The sequence below is a fragment of the Mangifera indica genome, chromosome 6 (genome assembly GCF_011075055.1).
Source record: "Mangifera indica cultivar Alphonso chromosome 6, CATAS_Mindica_2.1, whole genome shotgun sequence".
Taxonomy (NCBI): Eukaryota; Viridiplantae; Streptophyta; class Magnoliopsida; order Sapindales; family Anacardiaceae; genus Mangifera; species Mangifera indica.
Window position 1 is genome coordinate 18149964 of NC_058142.1, and position 22542 is coordinate 18172505.

Here is a 22542-nt window from a genome sequence, read left to right on the forward strand (position 1 = left end):
AATTGAAAATGAAAATTACAATTAAGGTCCTTCCAACCAGATTAGTTTGCAAACTACAAAAATGAATCCATGTTTAAATATTAAGTATATACTTTTAAATATATATACTATTTAATAAAAATAATTAAATTATTGTTTTTTAAAATAAATATAAAATATATATACAATATATATGTAAAATAATAATAAAATAAATATAAAAAACAAGTTATATATGTATATTACTTATTAAAAGATTTTATCAAATATAATTATATATATGTATATTAAAAAATAGGATTTATAGTTTATTTTGGTTTAAAAATCATTCAAACTGCAACTTAAATTAAAAATTAATTTTTAAAAATCTATAAACCTAAACCAAATTAGTTCACAAATCAAATCAAACTAAATTGTAATTTTAAAACAGTTTGATCCGATTTTACAATTTGAACCGAATCATATACACTCTAAATGTTAAAGTAAATAATGGGACAGTTTGGTGATATTTACTAACTCATTACAAATTAAAAATTCACTGGCAATCTTTGCATATTAGATTATTTGATTAAATAACATATTTTAATTTCCAATAAAATTATTTGTATCTAATTTTGAGTACCCAATTTGTCAAAGATATGTTATCATATAATTATGTGATTTTGAATTAAAGATAAAATAATATCAATCCATATAATTTGAGTATTCAATTGAATACTTAAAAGTTAAAACTGATTGTACATAACATTACTATTTAATTTAAGTGAAAACATTGTTAGCATTGTCAAAATCAAATTTATCAGTATCCTACAATATAGATATGTATCCTACAATGCGATACGAGTGAGAAACGATACACATCATAAAATGTATCAAAGTAATATGATACAATAAATGTATTATATAATACAATACATATCATAAGATACAATACATATTATCAACACAAAACAATATACTTTTTTAAAAAAAATGATGATATAATAGAGGTGTAAATAAAAAATTTTAAAGTTTTAGAGTTCTTTGTAACATTTTTAAAATTATAACATATTAGTTGCAATTTTTTTATTATTTTATAAATATTATATTATATTATTTTTTAAAATGCATATCATATGATATGATAAAATACACAGTAGATAGAAAATTAAATTTTTAACATACGGTTCGACTATCATGATAAAAATACATATATGAAAAGGTTTTCCTAGAACCATACAAGGAGATTTACTTGACCAAACTAGAAATATACAACATTTCTCTAAAAAATGGCAACATTGGTGATCATCTAAAAATTTCTTATCTGTTTTTGATATCAATGTAGGATTAAAAGATACAAAGAAAAATTAAAAAAATCGTGAATACTCTAGGGGTCACAAGAAAAATTTTCTTGCAAGAATAAACAATCAAGCTTTTCACCAGTAATCTCCACAGGAACAAGTTCCATTTCTAAAATGATGGAACTTCTTCACATCTCTCAGGTTGATTTTTCTATCCTCAATCTTCGAGATAAATTTACTAGCAAGATGGCAGTTATTGCAAACTCTGAGGTTCTTGGCAACTCCAATGGTGGTTCCAGGAGGGGTATTGAGTATCCCAAAAGCTATGGCTAATTTCTCAGTGTGTCCACAGAGTAAAGTTTCTTTCTCCTCCTCATCAACATTGTGAAGAACACAAGAAGTATCAGGCACATAACCATCCTTATTCTTTTGGAAAGGATTTCGAGGAATCCACGGAGCCACTCACTTTGTTCATGCGATCCATCCCCAGCTATAAACTTGTGAATCTCATCCCCAAACTCAATCCAACTGCAACCCGACTCTTTTCTGACTCCCATTTCTCTCATCTTCTTCCGGACATCCATTGCCCTGTCCCAGAGTCCAGCAGATGAATAGATGTTGGAGAGGAGAACATAGTGGCTTGCCAGGTCAGGTTTTAACATCAAGAGATTATGAGCTGCAGTTTCCCCAATTTTAACATTCTGGTGAATCCGACAAGCACCAAGCAAGCTACTCCATGCACCTGTTTTGTCAAACTCTGCAGGCATTGTGTTTATGAGTTGATATGCTTACTCCACTTGACCTGCCCAACCAAGCGAGTCAACAACACAAGCATAGTGATCTGGCGTAGTTTCCATCCCATGGTCTTATTTCATTCTGTAGAACAAGTTTATTCCTTCATCTGCCATCCCTGCATGACTACATGCTACAAATACAGCAATAAAAGTAACTTCATTAGGCTTTACGTCCCTGACCTTAGCTCCTTCCATCACTATCTTCCTGAACAATTCTGAGGCTTCCTCTCCTTTACCATGCCTCCCATAAGCCATGATAACAACATTCCAGGTGATCACATTTCTAAAGGGCATCAGGTCAAAAACTCTTATAGATAAGTTCAAATAGCCACATTTGGAGTACATGTCAACTAATGCAAGTCCCACAGCAACATCAGTTACCAACATATTTCTTGTGGCATAAGCATGGATTTCTTTACCATTTGCTAAAGCTGACAGAGCACCATAACCAAGTAGAACTGTCATGAGGTTATTGAATTGCATTTGGCTTCAATGAAATTGATGTCTGATCCTTATTTTCCTCATCATTCTCACTCATTTTTTCTTCCATTCTTTGCATCTCACACAACAGAAGAAGTGCCTCACTATGATGTCCGAAAATAGTGTAACCAGTGTTCATTGTGTTCCAAGAGACTCCATCTCTAGCCTCCCTGCTGTCAAAAATAGTTTCTGAAATCTCTATCTTCCCCCATCTAGAGTACATATCCATAAGAGCATTTTGCACATATTGGTTTCTCTCTAAACCCCGCTTTACTACATATCCATGGATTCCTTCTTTGCAGGGAAATGCTTCACTATGCACACAAGCAGGCACAACACTTGCCATTGTGGTGGCATTTGGACGAAGCCAAGCAACCTCTTCCATCTCAATGAATAGTTTCAATGCTTCCTCATCATACTCATTTTGTGCGTAACCAGTAATCATAGCATTCCAAAGTGCACTTTTTCTATCCAAAATACCATAAAAAACTCACTGATCACTATCAATCTCTTCACAATTACAATACATATCAACTAAAGCACTACCAACAAAAGAGTTACCCCTTAAGATATCATTTCTTAATGCATAAGCATGAATTTCCCTACCAGCATCTGGCATCTCCAAGTGTGAGTAAGCAGAAAGCACACTTGCAATTGTGACTCCATCAGGTTTAATCCCACGTACCACAACACTCAAAAACCACAATACTTCTACAAACCCATCGTTTTGAGGCAATGAGCTTATAATTGTATTCCACGAAACCAATCACGATCTTTGAATGACTCAAACAAAAATTTTGCATCATTAACTCTACCGAACTTTGCATACATCGCCATCAGAGCAACAATGGTAAATGTTTTCCAGTTACCCACTCTTAGACTATACCCATGTACTTCCTTCCCCAGCCTCAAACCCTGGCGCTTTGGCAAATTTGAACACGCAAGTGCCATGCTCACCAACGCAAAAGAACTAGGCTCTACATCATCACCCAACATCAACCTAAACGCTTCTAACACCAGCTCCCATTCGTCAAAACGACACAATGCATTAATCATTGAATTCCAAGACACTTGGTCTCTCTCACTAATTTTATCAAACACCTTATACACTGCCCACAAAACACTACTCTCTTATAGATACATATTCACAAGAGAATTGGCTACGGTCACCAAAGATGAACCGTACCGGTATTTGAAAACATGAGCATAGATCTGTTTCCCCAAATTAAAATCCTGAAGACCCGTCACGGTCTTCAAAACTGAAGGGAAAGCAAAGTTATCGGGTTGGCATCCGAACGGGTCATTTCGATGTAGGTGAAAATGGTTCATGGAATTGGTTGGAGCGGAGAGACTCGACCCATGACGCGTTGCAGCTTCAATGGGAAGTGGTGGTGGTGGTGGTGGTGGTGGCGGTGGCGGTGGCGGTGGCGGGTGGGCGATGGGTTTGGAGGGAAGTGTGTGGCTGTAAGGACAGGGAAGTGAGAGGTTGAGTGTAGGACATTTGATCCTTTTTCGCTCATCGTCTGGCTACAAAAGTAAGATAAATCGGACACTAAGGTGCCGGTGCTGGCCTCAGTGGGTACTTACTCCTATTTAATCCAAATCATAGTAATCGGCCTATAATTATGACACATTGTCCTATGATATTACACAATAAATAAAATATATATATATATATATTAAGATATATTAAATTAATATATATATATATATAATATAAAATAATATATATTTTTGGTAAATTAATATATTAATAAAGTGATTAAAATATATATATATGAGAAATTCTAAAATTTTTATAGGATATTTATAATATTTTCAAATTATTTTGTACTTGAATTCCTTTCATATCTTCCTGTTTTATTATTTCAATAGCTTTTTCATTGTTTTGCTTAGAGAAACTATTTTCTTGAATAGCATCAGTATAAATTCTACAAAAATATTAGCGTGTCCTTGAGGATTTGAAATTCCAATAATAGAAATGCATATTTTTCTTGTTAACACAATTAAATTTTTTTTTTCTAAGTTTAGTTAATTACCAAAGAGACAATTATTTCTAAGATGAGGGAAAACACAGAGTCTACATGTATCACTGATTCCAGCAATACTTTTTAATGGCGCGTCTATAAAAGAAAGCACGTTATCATATTTTTCATTCTTCATTCAATTTTACCAAAATACAAAGGTGAACATCTATCACCCATATACTTATGTCTGTTTGCATGACTTAATAATCCATTATGAATATTTTTCGACCTTCATTGCATCATAGTTTCACGTTGATATCTAAGTTCCTATTTATCTTAGGTTGGAGAGCATATTTTTTGTCATGAAAAGACCAATGGAGCCTTTAAACAGTATGACATTCTCATACATCCTTTGATTGAGAATGCATGTTCACGTGATGTATTTGCTATCATGAGATCCATCCATGGAGTATTCTTTATTGTTTGAATTTTAAACTTATCTCTTTTGCTATCATCATCGGATTCCTATCTCTAGAATACTCCTACATGTCGCCCAAGCCATAATTAGCCATAGAGATGTCAATGGGTCAGGGCGGGCCCAAGGCCCAAACAGTGATGGGCCTTTGGGTCGACCCGACCCATTGAAACATAAAGGCCCAAAGTCTGATCCATATAATAACGAGCTTTAATCGGGCCGGATCGGCCCATTTAATCAATTTTTTTAAAAAAATTTAATACAAATTATTTTTCAATTATTAAAATCGATAATAATATCTGAAATATTTTATTTATAATCTCTCACTTGTGGCGGAGGAGTATTGTGATTACATGATGAAAAATATTATAAATTGATAACATAGTACAAATAAATTAATTTACATACGGTATATATTACAAAACATAAATAAAATATATCTATTATATAACATTTATCTATTCATCTTATATATTTAAATCTCTGAATTCTCCAAAGATAAATAATTATTATTTGTGAATTTATATATTTTATAATATTTTGTAATAATAAAATAAAAATAAAAATAAAATTATAAATATAAAGAATTATTATTTACGAATTTAGATATTTTTTGAAAGAGAGTTAATAAGAGAAAATAAGATTGAAAATATAATGAAATAATTGAGATTAAGAAATTAAAAGATTTGTAAATAAAAGTGAAAATAAAGGTAATTAGAATAAATTTATTTTAAAAAGTAAATAAATTTTAAAAAAAAATTAAGCAAATCTGCCAAGGCAGAAGCAGACCTTGCGGCAGAATGCTTCTACCTGCAAGCAGCAGAAGCAGACTGCTTCTGCCTGGCAGCAGAAGCAGACTTATGCTGCCCAAAAAAAAAAAAAAAATTATTTTATAAACAGTATCAGATTGGGCCAGTCCATTGGCTTAATATTAAAGTCTGAGCTCTGATCGAATAGGCCCATGAGCTTAGTCCGATATGCTATAGTACTGGGTCGGGCTTTCTTGTGCCGTACTTTTTTTTCGTGCTTCGTATTGGGTCTTCATTCTATCTGACCCAATTGACATGTCTAATTAGCCATATCACAACCTAATTGACACAGACTATAACTAGCTCGATTGTAACTCAATTGATGATGTTCAAGTCATAATATCGTTAGTTCTTTTACGATGATCATATCATGTTATCTTAAAAGTAAATCTCACTTATTATCGTCTCGTTCACAAACTTTACACTAACTCTATAATCTATGTGTATTATAATTGTCATTTTTTTATTGTTTTATTTGTGGGTATGATTGTATGAGAAATATTATTATATAAGAAGTGAAAATGGATTGATGATATAGATGAATGAGACATTATTAACTTATTTATCTTGGTTTAATTTTATGATTATAAAACCTTAAAACAAACTTAATTGTTGTAATAAAAGAGGAACAAGCTTCATAACAAAACATATATCAACTATCCCATTCTTTCTATCTATTCCTTTTATCAGTATAAATGTGCCTAAAAAAAATAGAGAGAGAGGATAATGAAAAAGAGAATGACAAAAAAGAAAGTTGGCTGATATTGACATTTTTTTTCCAGACAAGATGTAACCAATTCACCAACGAAAAGTCTTGAGGGTATTATGATTATAAATTTTCAAAAGTAAAATATTTAGGGTAACTATGGTAATTCAACTTTTTTTACGTTGCGTCAAGGGTATTTTCCATTAAAAGAGTTAGGTTCTGTCAACTGAATGATCAGGTGTAATTTTTATACTCTATGGGTGAAAAGGTTCGTAAGCCAAACTTTGGGTGTGAAATTGTTAATCACTCTGTTTTTAAAGGCAGGGTAAAGCACAAGATCACTCGGGCCTGGAATCTTCTATTTCTTCAGTTTCTTCATCTGCTCTCCGACGCTTATTGAATCATTGATGCTTCTTACCTGCAAACTAGTAAAGTAAGCATTTGGTGGTGCTTGAAAACTTAGCTCTACTTTTGGGAGAGACATACACATCAAGCCATCAAGCTGTACTTGTACTTGTTCTAAACCTTCCCTTTCATTACTTTCCTTCAACTGTTTATTGTTTCAAATTACTTCTCTATAATTTTCCTTGCCTCTGTTTTAACCATCAATTCTCTATTATTTAGCATTTTTCTCATCCTCTCTTAGTATTATTGCTCGGTGTTATCTGTTTGCTACAAGCGAGACTACGTTCATTTAGGGTTTGCTCTTAAAAGCTTTAACTTTGATATTTGTTTAGTTGTTGCGTGTCTCTTGCCTTTTGTTTTCATTATTAATTAGCCATGCTTTTATTCTCAGTGTAAAGCTAGATTTTGTTTATTAAGCTTTTCTCTCAAACATTTACTGAATTTTTTTGTTGTATAATATTGTCCAATTCTTTTTCTTTCATTTCCCTTGCCTCCTAGGTACCCTTTAATTGAAGCTTTACTTGAAAAGAAAAAAAAAAAAAAAAGAAAGAGAGAGAGTGTGTGTGTGTGTGGGGACAAGTATTTATCGGCAATGGCTGAGGAAATAGTAACCTGTGCTGCCACGAAACTTGCATCAAGAGCTGCAGAGTCGGCATATAATTTGCTTAAACAGCTGATATCATATGTGTTCAAGTACCAGAGCTACATCGACAACCTCAAAAATCAAGTTGAGGATCTCAGAAATAAAAGAGAAACAGTGGAGAAACCTGTAGAGTCGGCTGAAAGACAGGGGGAGGAGATTTATGAAGCTGTTAAGAAATGGTTGAGTGATGTAGATGACTTCACTGAAGGAGTAGCAAAAGCCATCATTGGGGATGAAGATAAAGCAAACAAGGGCAGGTGTTTAAAATTGAAGTCATGTTCTAATTTGATTCAACGTTACAAGCTTGGAAAGGAAGCAGCGAAAGCTGCAGTGACTGGGGCCACTCTGTTAGGGAAAGGCAACTTCCGTTGTTTTTCCTACCGTCCTGCTCTACAGAGGACAGAATCCATGTCTGTCAGAGGCTACGAGGCCTTTGATTCTAGAGAGCAAGTTTTGCGAGAAATTTTGGACACATTGAAGGATGTTAATGTTAACATGATTGGGGTGCATGGGATGGGAGGTGTGGGTAAAACTACATTGGTAAAAAAAGTAGGTTGGCAGGTGAGGGAGGACAAGTTATTTCATGAGGTGGCCATTGCTGAGGTAACACAAACCCCAGACTACAAAAAAATTCAAGAAAAACTTGCTTCCGATTTAGGCTTGGAATTTTGGCAGGAGAGTGAATATCAGAGGGCTAGTCAACTACGTTCCAGGATAAAGAAGGAGAAGAAGAGATTACTTATAATACTGGATAATATTTGGACAAAACTTGACTTGGATGCGATTGGAATTCCTTTTGGGGATGCGGAGAAAGAAAGAAAAGATGATAAGATCAGGCCATGCACAATATTGTTAACTTCTAGAAATCGGGATTTATTAAGCAAAGATATGAAGACTCAAAAGAACATCTTTGTTCATCCGTTATCTGAAGATGACTCATGGAATTTGTTTCGGAAGATTGTGGGTGATTCTGCAGAAAGCTCTGATTTTCATCCTCTAGCAGATGAGTTTGTTACAAAATGTGCAGGTTTGCCAATTGCAATCTCAGCAATTGCAAATACATTGAAAAATGAGAGTCTTCCCTTTTGGAAGGATGCCTTGGTTAGACTTAAAAGGTCTACTCCAAGACATATTCCATATATGGAAGAAAGTGTGTATTCTACTATAGAGCTGAGTTACAATTTTCTGAAAATTGAGGAAGCTAAATCGCTATTTCTTCTTTGTGCTCTAAAAGATGCTGGTAGTAGCATGTCCATTGGTGACCTCTTAAAATATAGTATGGGTTTGAATTTGTTTGAAGATGTATATACATTGGAAGAAGGAAGGAATAGATTGAACAGTTTGATAGATTATCTCAAAGCTTATTGTTTGTTGTTGGATGATGACAATGACCATGCAGTTAAAATGCATGATATTATTCATGATGTTGCTGTATCGATTGCTTCAACAGAGAAATTCATGTTTAATATTCAAAATGTCATCGGCTTGAAAGAAGTACTGGGGGAGAAAATACCAAAAGATTCAACTGCCATTTCTCTGCCCTATAGAGATATTTATGGCAAGCTTCCTCAACGATTAGAGTTTCCAAAACTGAAGTTGTTCTTCCTATTTATGAATAATCACTCACTACAAATCCCAGATGTTATTTTTGAAGAAATGAAAGAACTCAAAGTTTTAGATCTTACTGGATTTCTTTTCTTATCATTACCTTCATCCCTTTCTTGCCTAAAAAACCTTCAAACACTCTGTTTGCATGACTGCCTATTGGATGATTTAAGAATTCTAGGAAAGCTAAGTAAATTAGAAATTCTTAGCTTCTTAAGGACTGACATTGAACTGTTGCCTGCAGAAATAGGACAATTGACTCAGTTGAAGTTATTAGATTTGAGCAATTGTATAAACCTTAAATACATTGCACCACATGTCATCTCCGGCTTGTCTCAATTAGAAGAACTATATATGGGAAACTGCCTTGTTCATTGGGAAGCTGAAGGAGTGGATAATGAAGGACGAAGAAATGCTAGTCTTGATGAGTTAAAGCAATTGTCAAACCTAACAACTTTACATCTTCATGTTCAAGATGCTCGAGTTATGCCGCAATACTTTTTCTTCAAGAAATTGAAAAGTTATCATTTATTTATAGGAGATAAATGGAAGTGGTCTGATAAATATTGCAGTTCAACTTCAAGAACATTCAAACTGAAGATAAGTGATAATGTTTATTTGGGGCATGGAATTAAAAGTTTGTTGAAGATGACTGAAGATCTCTTCCTTGAGGAAATGAATGGAGTTAGATATGTTGTTTATGAACTCAATGTGGATGGTTTTCCACATTTAAAGCATCTGCATGTAGAGGATGGTCAGGATATTTTGTATATCATTAACTCAGTTGCTTTGAAAGTAGCCTTTCCCAAGTTGGAGTCCTTGATCCTCTGTAATTTGATTAAATTGGAGAAGATATGTCATGGTCAACTTAATGCAGTGTCTTTTAGCAAATTAAGGATCATAAAAATAGAAAAGTGTGATAGATTGGAGTATCTATTTGCATCCTTCATGGCAAAAAACCTTATGCAGCTACAAGAAATTGAAGTGACTTATTGTAAGAACCTAAAAGAGCTTTTTGGTGAAGAAAGTGATGATGATGGTGATGAAATTGAAAGAAATGATAAGATGGAGTTCAATCAATTGTGTTCATTGACACTACAATGCCTACCCAAATTCATTAAGATCGATTCCAACTTGGCTGTATGTTTTTTATTTTTCATTTTTTATTTTCTTTTGATATAAAAAGGTCTATTCTTATAGTTCATAAGTTGTGTTTAAGGGCAATATATGTTTCTACAGGTTGTCTTTCCAAGATTGGAGAACTTGAAACTATGTTCAATTAATGTTGAGAATACATGGCTTGATCGACCTCTATCAATTTTTTCTTATAGTCAGTGCTTAAAAAGCTTAAGCATTGAGGAGTGTCATGGCTTAAATTATTTGTTTTCCTCTGCTATGGTCAAAAGGCTTAATGAACTCCAAAAGTTGGTGATAAGAAATTGTAAGTCAATGGAAGTAATAGTTGACTCAAAAGGGGTACAAGGAGAAGAAACGATAATTTATATGAGTTTTCCTAAACTGTTGTACATGAAGCTTGAACTTTTGCCAAAACTCACAAATTTTGGCATTGGGAATTTGATTGAATTCCCCTCCTTAAAAGAACTTCACATTGAGGGATGCTCTAACTTGAAGACATTCTTATGCAAATCTTTTCATCTAGACACTGTGAGAGAAGAAGAAGAAAAAGTGAATTTGGAAAACTACTTTATGAATATAAATCCTCTATTTGATGAAAAGGTAATTTAGTTTATTCTTTTTACTAAAAAATAATGTTGCTTATTGCCATCAAATTGTTTTATGGGTTTTGAGAACAGATCAACCTGACAAAATATTTTGACAGCTTCCTTGTTGTGAGCTTGTGAGTCTTTTGTACACAAAATATTAACATTACGAATTTTTCGCTGCAGGTTGCTTTTCCCAGCTTGGAGGAGATGGTGCTTTCACACTTGGATAACTTGCAACTGATATGGCACAACCAAAAACTCCATGCAAAATCCTTTTGCAAACTAAAAGAAGTGAGAGTTGAATTCTGTGGAAAGTTATTGACTATTGTTCCATCGAATACTCAAGGAAATCTGACCTTTCATTATCTAAAGAGATTGACTATTGTGGGTTGTCAGAGTATGAAAAGTCTCTTTCCAGTTTCTATGGCTATTGACCTCGTGCAACTTGAACATCTAGATATAAGTTTGTGTGGGTTAGAGATAATTGTTTCTGAGGAGGAAGTTAAGGGAGCCCCTACATTTTTGTTTCCACAATTAAAATCTATCTACCTTTCCCATTTAAAGGAGCTCAAATATTTCTACCCGCGGTTGCATACAATAGAGTGGCCGATGCTAAGCACATTGGTTGTGGTTGATTGCAAGAAGATAAAAGTTCATGATTTTGAATTTTCTAGCTTCCAAGAAAGAGACAAGGAGAGGGAACCTGCCATTTTTTATTTAGAAAAGGTATTACTTTGCTTTTATCCATATTCATACATACAACATCTTTATGTTATCCAGATTGATTTAATATCACACCAATTTAGTATGATAAGTGTGCAACCCAAAAGACAAGCGCAACAGGTGAAGGAACTCAATGTTCCTTCAATATTGAAGTGGGATGTCAATTGGGCCAGACAATACAATACTCCTACTCAAAATTAAGATTTAAATTAAGTGTTTGTCAACTTCAGCATCCAAATTGTAAGTGAATATTACTCTTTCTATTCCAATTAAAATAAGCTAACAAATACTCTTCCTTTTGCATGATAATAATAAATTTATTTTTCTCTTTGAATCTACCCAGTTACTAGATCAATTAAATGTTTCAGTTGCAAGATATTATTTATTTTGGTGATTAAAATTTTTTTTCATTTATGTAATTCATGTTTCAAGTGTATTCTCATTTAATTTATAATTTTTTACATACACAAAGTAATGAGCTGAAGAAAGTAAGTTAATGGGTGATTTGAGTTACCCACATTATAAACCAATCTCTTATTTTTTGTATTAATAACTGACTCATAAAAGTGGATAAGACTTTTGCCTAGTATTTTTCTATTTACAACAATATAATTTACATTATTTCCAGATTAAAAATCTGGTTAGATATGTTTTTCCTTATAATTAGATGTATATAGCATGTAACGCTTGTACTGTTTATATATAAAATTTCTAGTTATTTATTTGTGTGTTGCTGTGCACTTGTTGATGACTGAATGCTTACACCTATTTATTTACTCTTCATTATTTTTAGGTCATACCAAATTTGGAAATGTTGAGTTTTGGCGCTGATGACTTTGGATTGGCATTCCTTCACAGTAGTCTAGCTGAGAGCTTTGGCAAGCTTAAATGGCTTTTGTTGAGTGACTTTGATGATGAATCTGGTTCTTCTCTGGTCAATTTCCTTCAAAAATTATTTTTTTTGGAATCACTTTATCTTATGGATAATAGTTTTAGAGAGCTATTTCCTTGCAAACAAGGACATATATGGAAACAAGATTTTCAAGGGGACGCATTTCTTCCGAATCTTCAAAATTTATATGTATGTGAATGTCATTGTTTGACAATTTTAATGCCATCTACAACATCTTTCAAAAATCTTAAATATATAGTCGCATTCAATTGCAATGGATTAGACAAGGTACTATCATGTGAAGCAGCCAAAACTCTAGTAAATCTCACAACAATGGATATAAGAGGGTGTAATTTAGTTACAGGGGTAGTAGCAAATGATGGAGACAAAGAAGAAGAGATTGTTTTTGGCCAATTGAGGACTTTGCAGCTTTCTCGTTTGTCAAGCCTCACATGTTTTTGTTCAGCCAATTATTCCTTCAAATTCCCTCGTTTGGAGCAAGTTACTGTGACTCAATGCCCAAAATTCAACATCTTTTCTCCAGGCGTGTTAAGCACACCAATGCTAAAGAAAATACAACTGACAGAAGGATATAATGATCAAGAATATTTTTGGAAGGATGATCTCAATTCTACCATCCAGCAAATATTTACAAATATGGTACTTTCTCTTTCGCAATTTTTTTTTAATCCATTTACAACATTTTTGTTGATATAAAATTTAAATATGGCCAAAGGACAATTTCCCACCCAAGGTTTAATGAAAGGACAAATTTTCACCCGTTAACTTTCAAAAATCCAAATACCAATCCATTTACTATTATGAATAGAGGTAAAACTGTCATTTCATAAAAAAAATTTATTTCCCCCTAAGTTTATAAATCTGATTTCCTCCCATGAAACTTTGAAAAATCACCTTTTCTCTCTATGGTTTTGAAACTATCACCGGAGACGGCTTCGCCGTCTACGGTTGTAGTCTCTCTCCCTTCCAACTTCTCTCTTTCTTCTGGTCTAAAAGCCTAAATCTTGGTTGGAGATCGTTGGCGTCAGACGTTGCTTCCAAACAATCTATTGCACGACGGATCTTTGACGATGTCGTTTCCAATTGTCATCTTTGTGGCCTTTTCATGACCCACGTCTTGTCATGGAGGCTAGAGGGAGCGTCGATAGACGGAAGGTCGGCCGAAGAATGTCATCGGAGAAGTAATGAAACCCTAGAGTGGAAATGGCAATTTTTCAAACCTTGAGTGGGGGAAAAACGTGAAAGTATTTTTTTTAAATATTTTTAGTTAAATAATAATTTTACCCCTATTTATAACAGTAAATGGGTGGGTATTTGAGTTTTTGAAAGTTAATGGGTGGGAATTTGTCCTTTCATTAAACCGTGTGTGGGAAATTGTCCTTTGGCCCTTTAAATATAACTAATAACAGATATGTTTATTTGTAATAATAGTAATTTTGCTTTTGTAGTATAGATTAATGCAAATTTGCCAAAATCATGACTACACAAGCATTATCTTCTATAGACTAGGATGAAATGTTGTCAAACTTGTATTTCAATTTATAAATTCCATGAATCTCATTTGACTAATGACATACACAAATCAATTGCATGCTAAGCGAGTTTAAAAAACAAGGAAGATGCTTGTTCAAAATTTTTGCTAAGTTAGTTTTTGAACAATTATTTTGTGTTCTAATTCGGATATTGGTTTTTTCAATATGTTGTGTAAGATTCATTATAATTTAATATTTTTTGTTTTATAGGTTGGCTATCGTAACTTTGAACATTTGACGCTCTCTGAATTTCCCAACGTGAAAGAAAAAATATGGAATGGTCAGTTGTCAAACGACTTTTTCGGGAATTTAAAGTCTCTGGTGGTGGATAAATTTTTGGATATATTAACTGGTATTCCATCCAATGTGCTATGCTACTTCAAAAATTTGGAACTGTTGGATGTTGAAAGTTGTGAGTCCCTAAAACAAGTGTTTCATTTGGAGGAAAATCATCAAGAAATTTCAGGCTTACAGAAATTGAAATCATTGAAAATTGACAATTGCAACAACTTGAGATGCATATTTACTCCATCTATACTGTTGGGTCTTGTTCAACTCCAAGAGATAGAGGTGAAAAACTGTGCATTAATTGAAGAAATCATCAAAAAGGAAGAGGAAAAGGATGGAGTGAGCGATAAAATTATAATTCCTCAATTGAACTCTGTTATGCTTGAGTCATTGCCTAGCTTGACAAGCTTCTATTCTGGAAGAAATATTTTGGAATGTCCTCCCTTGGAAACTATTATCATTAAGGACTGTCAAAAGGTCCAAATGAAGGAGTTCAGTATTCATCTTGCGTCATGTTTCACTGAAAAGGTAAGCTTGTTTCAGTTCTTATTACAGGATAAGTTAACTTTATTAGATTGTTGTTCAATAATACAGACATTTTGTGTGCATGCAGGTTGAATTACCCACCTCAGGATCATCTTCTTGGTTCCAGAATTTAACAATCTTGGTCATCGGTGGCTTTGATCATTTAAAATATTTATTACCATCTTCTATGTCGAAAAGTTTTTTCAAACTGAAGAAGCTTGAGATAATTAATTGTATGTTCATGGAAAGAGTAATTGATGAAGATGAAGGGAGAACAAGAACGATGCTGTTTCCTAAATTATACCAACTAGAGCTTAGAGATCTTCCAAAACTCACAACATTCTGCAATTCCACTGCAAGTTTTGTAGAAATGTCCTCCTTATCAAGACTGCGGATTAACGATTGCCCTGGTATTCAAACATTCATCTCTAGTTCTATATATAGTGATATGACATCATCAAGCAAAGAACCTAAAGGAATGACTGCAAAGGAGGACTCTACCCACATGCTATCTCTTTTTGATAAGAAGGTGATCCATCCCTTCATTTTGTTTTCAAGTTTTTCTCATACTTGATATCTAATTTATGATTTTTTATGATACTAATAAAGGCTTGTTATATTGTACTTGTAATTGTATTCTGAAATCTTCAGGTAAGACTCCCTAGTTTGGAGATATTGCACATCACCTATGCTAATCAGTTGGTAAAATTATGGGACAATCAAGTCTCTCTGGATTCATTTGGAAAATTAATTAGAGTGACTATAAGATTTTGTAAAAGACTTGTAAGTGTTTTTCCATCTAACATGCTTGGGAGTCACCAGAAGCTAGAATTTTTGGAAGTACAAAACTGTGATTCAGTTGAAGAGATATTTGAAGTACTTGAGAAAAGCTCTGGCATGGTGGAGGAAATTGTTGCTAAGGAGGAAACAATCCTTAGGTTTGTGTTTTCTAAATTAACCCAGTTGAATCTACAGATGCTACCAAGTCTCAAAAGTTTCTACCCGGAGATACATGTTTCAGAATGGCCAGATTTAGAAGTTTTGAAGGTGCATGGATGTGATAATGTGAAGATCTTTGCTTCAGAATTATTGAGCATCCGAGGGAGTGATGGAGACAGTCAACAAACACTGTTTTTTGTTTACAAGGTATGAGCATCAAGTACTCAAATCATGTCTACAATTTGATAAGTAGAAGGCACTATTACTAATTTTGCAGAATTTTGACTCTCTCTTTAACTTATTTTATCTTATTTCATCTTATTTCTTAAAAGATTATTATTATTATTAGTAATGCAGAATTTTTCTTACTGGACAACATTATCATCATTATCATTAAGGATATAGTAAGTCCCAGTTGTCTTTTTTCTTTTTTTTGGTTAAACACTCTTTTTGTGATTAACTGATTTCCCAGGACGCATTCTCTAGCTTGGAAGAACTAGAATTATGTGAAATGCCCAGGCTATCACATCTGTGGAGAGGAAATTTTCAGCCTGGCAATGCTTTTCAAAATCTCGAGACTCTAAAAGTGTCAGAATGTGACAGTTTAGAAAATTCCTGTTTCTCAATGATGTCTCTCCAGAATTTAGAAACTCTGCAAGTTTCTAAGTGTGATGGGTTGAGATATTTACTGACCCCCTCGAAAGCTAAAACTCTGGATCGACTTAAAAGAATGAATGTATCGGATTGCAAATTGATGGTGGAAATTATAACACATTTGGGAGATGAGGTAGTAGAGAATTCAATTGTTTTCGGCAAATTGGATTGTTTGGAACTTCACTGTTTGTCCAGCCTTAAAAGCTTTTGTGGTGGGGATTATTCTTTTGAATTTCCATTCTTGCAAAAAGTAATAGTCAGAAAATGCTCGGTGATGGAGACTTTTTGTCATGGAGTTTTAAGCACACCAAAGCTCCAAAGACTACAGTTGACAGATGGAGGAGAGGATGCAGTAGAAGAATTTTGGGAAGGCAACCTTAATTCCACCATACAGTATTTGTTCAAAAATATGGTAATATGATTGATTCACCAAAATACCTCATACATTTTTGTTGCTTTATGAATTAAATTGATTGAATTCATGTTTTCTTTTAATTTCTTTGTATAATCAGCTATGCTTTATGATTACAGAATGTGCAGTATTCCAAAGAAGATTGAAGTCATTGTGTCCTCCATTTCCTTCAGGTGAAGAGGGACTCTGTTTTGTTGAAGGTGGAATGCCTTGTGTACCCATTTGTTCTGTTGTTGTAGATGAGTTTGTTTTATGTATGCCAATTTCTGCAAGTTGCCAAACATTTAGGGCAAACAAGACACAACATGCGGTTTGTTAACTTCAAAGTATATGCTTTATTGAATACTTAAATAAAAAACAGAGAGACGGATGATTTTAAAGTTAAATGAGGATGGTTAATGATCTTCATTTGAGGCTAAAGCAATCCATATGATAAGCTTGGTGCAATTTAGTTGCGGTGGTTTCTGTTGTGTTGGGAAACTTTTCCTCTCGGAACAAGTAATCAACAATATGATCCATTGCTAATGTCACCTACATGTAGGTTAATCGGGAGTATAGGTAGAAGACTATTTATCCAGAGACAGAAAATTGTGAATTAATGGTTTCAATCATTATCACGATCTTTTAACCATATGATATTAATTTTTTATTAGTATAAAATTATATTTCATGTCAATTACGGTAACATTTTGATTTAATAGTCAGTCTATTACAAGATATTGATTACTTTAATTCATTTCATGTCAATGGCACCAGAGGGCGGTTTGTTGTTGGCAGTTACGGCTAAATTCTAATTGAATTTATTTGAGTTTGAATTCAATTTTGGTTTGAATAAATTTGAAACGAGCTAACTTTGAGCGAGTTCAAGTTTGTAATTTTAATATTTTCAAAGTTTGAGTTTTATAGTGTTTAGTTTGTCAAATTTATTAGTTAAAAATTTTGATATAAAATAAAGTCGTTTTTATTAATATATATTAGAATGATATTATTTTAATAACAAATTAGTTAAAAGTTCGAGTTCAAAACTTGAGCTTGAAATGATTTAAGTTTGAGTTTATTTGATACGAGTTTGAGCTTGAATTTAATTATATATAAATTAAATCGAGTTTAAACTCAGTTTAATTCAGTTCGAATCTAACTCTATTGACGGTAGAAGTGAGTACAAGGATTAAGCACTTATTCATAAATTTGGCTTTTTAATTTCCTCTCTATATTCTTGGTCTAATTTTTCAAATTTAATTACCTTTTAATCCCCCGAAAAATGATACAATACCATAATTTCCATCAGGTTTCATAAATGACAGTTTCCTCATTATGTTTTAAGTGTTACCACGTTAAAAGGAACTCTAATAGGACAATTTGGTGATATTTACTAACCCACTACAAATTGAAAATTCACTAGCAATCTTTGCATATTAGATTATTTGATTCAATAACATATTTTAATTTTTAATAAAACTATTTATATCCAATTTTGAGTTCTTGATTAACTGATAATACATCATCATATAATTAGATAATTTTAAATTAATAATAGAATAATATCAATTATCTGAGTATTCAGTTGAATACTTAAAACTAATTGTAAAACATTATAAACATTGTCAACATCGTCAAAATACATATATGAGAAAGGTTTTCCAGAAACATACAAGGAGATTTACATGACTAAACTAGAAATATAAGACATTTCTCTAAAAAAGGGCCAACATTGGTGAGCATCTGACAATTTCTTATACGTTATTGATACAAATGTAGGATTAAAAGATAAAACAGAAAATAATAAAAATTGTACATACTCTAGGAGTCACAAGAAAAATTTTCTTGCAAGAATAAACAATCAAGCTTTTCACCAGTAATCTCCACAGGAACAAGTTCCATTTCTAAAATGATGGAACCTCTTTACATCTCTCAGGATGATTTCTCTACCCTCTATCTTCGAGATAAATTTACTAGCAAGATGGCAGTCATTGCAAACTCTGAGGTTCTTGGCAACTCTAATGGTGGTTCCAGGAAGGGTATTGAGTATACCAAAAGCTATTGCCAATTTCTCACTGTGTCCACAGAGTAAAGTTTCTTTCTCCTCCTCATCAACATTGTGAAGAACACAAGAAGTATCAGGCACATAACCCTCCTTTCTCATTCTTTCGGAAAGGATTTCGAGGAATCCATGGAGCCTCTCACTTTGTTCATGTGATCCGTCCCCAGCTACAAACTTGTGAATCTCATCTCCAAACTCAATCCAACTACAACCCGGCTCTTTTCTTACTCCCATTTCTCTCATCTTCTTCCGGACAACCATTGCCTTGTCCCAGAGTCCAGCAGATGAGTAGATATTGGAGAGGAGAACATAATGGCTTGCCACATCAGGTTCCAGGATCAAGAGATTATGAGCTGCAGTTTCCCCAATTTGTACATTCTGGTGAATCCGACAAGCACCAAGCAAGCTACTCCATGCACCTATTTTGTCAAACTCTGCAGGCATTGTGTTTATGAGTTGATATGCTTCCTCCACTTTACCTGCCCGACCAAGCAAGTCAACGACACAAGCATAGTGATCTGGTGTAGGTTCAATCCCATGGTCCTCTTTCATTCTATAGAATAAGTTTATCCCTTCATCAACCATCCCTGCATGACTACATGCTACAAAAACTGCAATAAAAGTAACTTCATTAGGCTTTACATCCCCGCCCCTAGCTCCTTCCATCACCATCAATCTGAACAATTCTAAGGCTTCCTCTCCTTTACCATGCATTCCATAAGCCATGATAACAACATTCCAGGTTATCACATTTCTAAAGGGCATCAGGTCAAAAACTCTTCTAGATAAGTTCAAATAGCCACATTTGGAGTACATGTCAACTAATGCACTTCCCACGGCAACATCAGTCGCCAACATATTTCTTGTGGCATAAGCATGAATCTCTTTACCCTTTGCTAAAGCTGACAGAGCAGCACAACCAGGTAGGACTGTCATGAGGGTTATTGAATTTGGTTTCAGTGAAACTGATGTCTCATCCTTATTGTCCTCATCATTCTCACTTATTTTTTCTTCCATTCTTTGCATCTCACGCAACAGAAGAAGTGCCTCACTATGACGTCCACAAATAGTATAACCAGTGATCATTGTGTTCCAAGATACTCTATCTCTAGCCTCCATGCTGTCAAAAATAGTCTCTGAAATCTCTATCTTCCCCATTCTAGAGTACATATCCATAAGTGCATTTTGTACATACTGGTTTCTCTCTAATCCCCGCTTTACTACATATCCATGGATTCCTTCTTTGTAGGGAAATGCTTCACTACGCACACAAGCAGGCACAACACTCGCCATTGTGGTGGCATTCGGACAAAGTCCAGCAACCTTTTCCATCTCAATGAATAGCTTCAATGCTTCCTCATCATACTCGTTTTGTGCATAACCGGTAATCATAGCATTCCAAAGTGCAATTTTTCTATCCAAAATACAATCAAAAACTCGCCGACCACTATCAATCTCTGCACAATTACAATACATATCAACTAAAGCACTACCAACAAAAGAGTTACCCCTTAAGATATCATTTCTCAATGCAAAAGCATGAATTTCCTTTCCAGCATCTAGCATCTCCAAGTGTGAGCAAGCAGGAAGCACACTTGCAATCGTGACTCCATCAGGTTTAATCCCTTCACGTACCATACCACTCAAAAACCACAGTGCTTCTACAAACCCATCATTTTGAGACAATGAACTTATAATTGTATTCCACGAAACCAAATCGCGATTTTTAAATGACGCAAACAAAATTTTTGCATCATCAACTCTACAGAACTTTGCATACATTGCCATCAAAGCATTAATGGTAAATGTTTTCCAATCACCCACTCTTAGACTATACCCATGTACTTCCTTCCCAAGCCTCAAACCCTGGCGCTTTGGCAAATTCGAACACACAAGCGCCATGCTCACCAAAGTAAAAGAACTAGGCTCTACATCATCACCTAACATCAACCTAAACGCTTCTAACGCTAGCTCCCATTCCTCAAAACGACACAATGCATTAATCATTGAATTCCAAGACACTTGGTCTCTTTCACTAATTTTATCAAACACCTTATACACTTCCCACAAAACACTACTACATTTACTGTACAAATTCACAAGAGAATTGGCTACGGTCACCGAAGATGACCCGTACCCGTATTTGAAAACATGAGCATGGATCTGTTTCCCCAAATTCAAATCCTGAAGACCAGCCACGGCCTTCAGAACTGCAGGGAAAGCAAAGTTATCGGGTTGGGCACCGGAACGGGTCATTTCAATATAGGTGAAAATGGCTTCATGGAATTGGTTGCAGCGGGTTTTGAAGCGGAGACACTCGACCCATGAGGCGTTGGAGCTTGAATGGGAAGTGGGTGCTGGAAAAGAGACGGCGGTGGCAGGTGGGCGGTGGGTTTGGGGGGAAGTGAGTGGCTGTGAAGAGAGGGGAACGAGAGGTTGAGTGTAGGACATTTGGTCGTTCTTACCGTTGGAGGCGAGTTCAACACTTAGTGATAGAAGTGAGATAAATCGGACATTAAGGTGCCGGTGCTGGCCTTAGTGGGTCACATTACTCCCATATACTCCAAATCATGTTTATTAGTTTCTTAGAGCACACAATACCTATTCTATAATATCATATAATATAAATAAAAAATTATATATATTTTAAAATGTTTTAAATTAATATATACATATTTTTAAAAAAATAACAATACGGTAGAGATATATTTAAAAAATTTAAATTTTCTTGGGATGTTTATAATTTTTTTTAAAATAATAATATAATAATTAAAATTTTTTATTATTTTATTTTTAAAAAGATAATAAATAAAATAATAACGTGATAGTTACATCAACTATTAGAGCAATTTAGTTTTAAAAAACAAAAAAGAAAAAGGTTGTTTAATATTACAAGAAGTTAAACATGTTAAAATAGGTCATTTTTTAATATGACACTACTTATTTTTTAAATGAATTAATTTAATTTGTATTGTGTTAACCAATTTATAAAAAAAAGATTATATTCAAATTAAATTTTTTTTTTATGTAATTTTAATTTAGATCATATTCAGATTGAAGATCTTTTAACCCATAATATGCAAAGACATCATACGAACACACCTTGTTAACACGAATACTATTACTATAATGAGTTGTGCTAGCTAGCGTTGGAGATTGCCCGTAAGCAACCTCTTATAAGGGAAATTGTCTCTTTCCCATACCATTGCGTTAGCACAAAAACGGTATCCTGTATGTAGCCCTTAATTGACAACAGTAGAAGAATCGAAATTATAATTCAGTATAGATTAAAGTCAACCATGACACAATTCAAAATCAATTTGAATCCAAAATATTTTATTGGAAATTGACTAATTAGGATTCAAACTCAGCTCCAAAAAATTTTAACTTAGGATTTAATCTAAACCAGTTTAAACTTGAAGAATTGAATCAACTCAAACTTAATTAATTCAATTGAAACTATTATTCAAATTCGTAATCCAATCGTATTACTCATGTTCCTTGCACAATATGATACATGTCACAATTTATACCTATATTTGTACTCGTTAGTACAAGAAGTATTATTGTTCGGATGTTCACCAATCAAAAGACATCTACAGCCATAAAATACTGGAACTTTATCTAATGTTAAAGCAAATAATATTT

General features: G+C 33.7%; 2 protein-coding genes and 1 pseudogene across 4 annotated transcripts in view; 1 reads left to right on the forward strand and 2 right to left on the reverse strand.

The window, feature by feature from the left end:
- The window catches only part of LOC123218540, a 76141-nt gene extending 58902 nt beyond the window's left edge, over positions 1-17239 (forward strand). The window contains exons 1-10 of one of the 3 annotated variants that reach the window (XM_044640020.1): positions 6799-7000; positions 7394-10283; positions 10383-10880; positions 11051-11593; positions 12384-13142; positions 14246-14851; positions 14937-15377; positions 15500-15994; positions 16260-16853; positions 16973-17239. In XM_044640020.1, the coding sequence (XP_044495955.1) occupies positions 7488-10283; positions 10383-10880; positions 11051-11593; positions 12384-13142; positions 14246-14851; positions 14937-15377; positions 15500-15994; positions 16260-16853; positions 16973-16999 (6759 nt within the window). In that variant the 5' untranslated portion in view covers positions 6799-7000; positions 7394-7487 and the 3' untranslated portion in view covers positions 17000-17239. Of the gene's footprint in view, positions 1-6797; positions 10284-10382; positions 10881-11050; positions 11594-12383; positions 13143-14245; positions 14852-14936; positions 15378-15499; positions 15995-16259; positions 16854-16972 lie in introns of those variants that run through there. The other 2 variants (XM_044640022.1, XM_044640021.1) reach the window with 2 other exon arrangements.
- LOC123218545 lies at positions 1128-4105 on the reverse strand (annotated as a pseudogene).
- Positions 17240-18448: 1209 nt separating the features above from the next.
- LOC123218247 (pentatricopeptide repeat-containing protein At3g57430, chloroplastic-like) lies at positions 18449-21443 on the reverse strand. The gene has a single exon (XM_044639541.1). The coding sequence runs from the start codon at positions 21343-21345 to the stop codon at positions 18703-18705; it is 2643 nt and encodes an 880-aa protein (XP_044495476.1). The 5' UTR covers positions 21346-21443; the 3' UTR covers positions 18449-18702.
- Positions 21444-22542: the final 1099 nt, after the last annotated feature.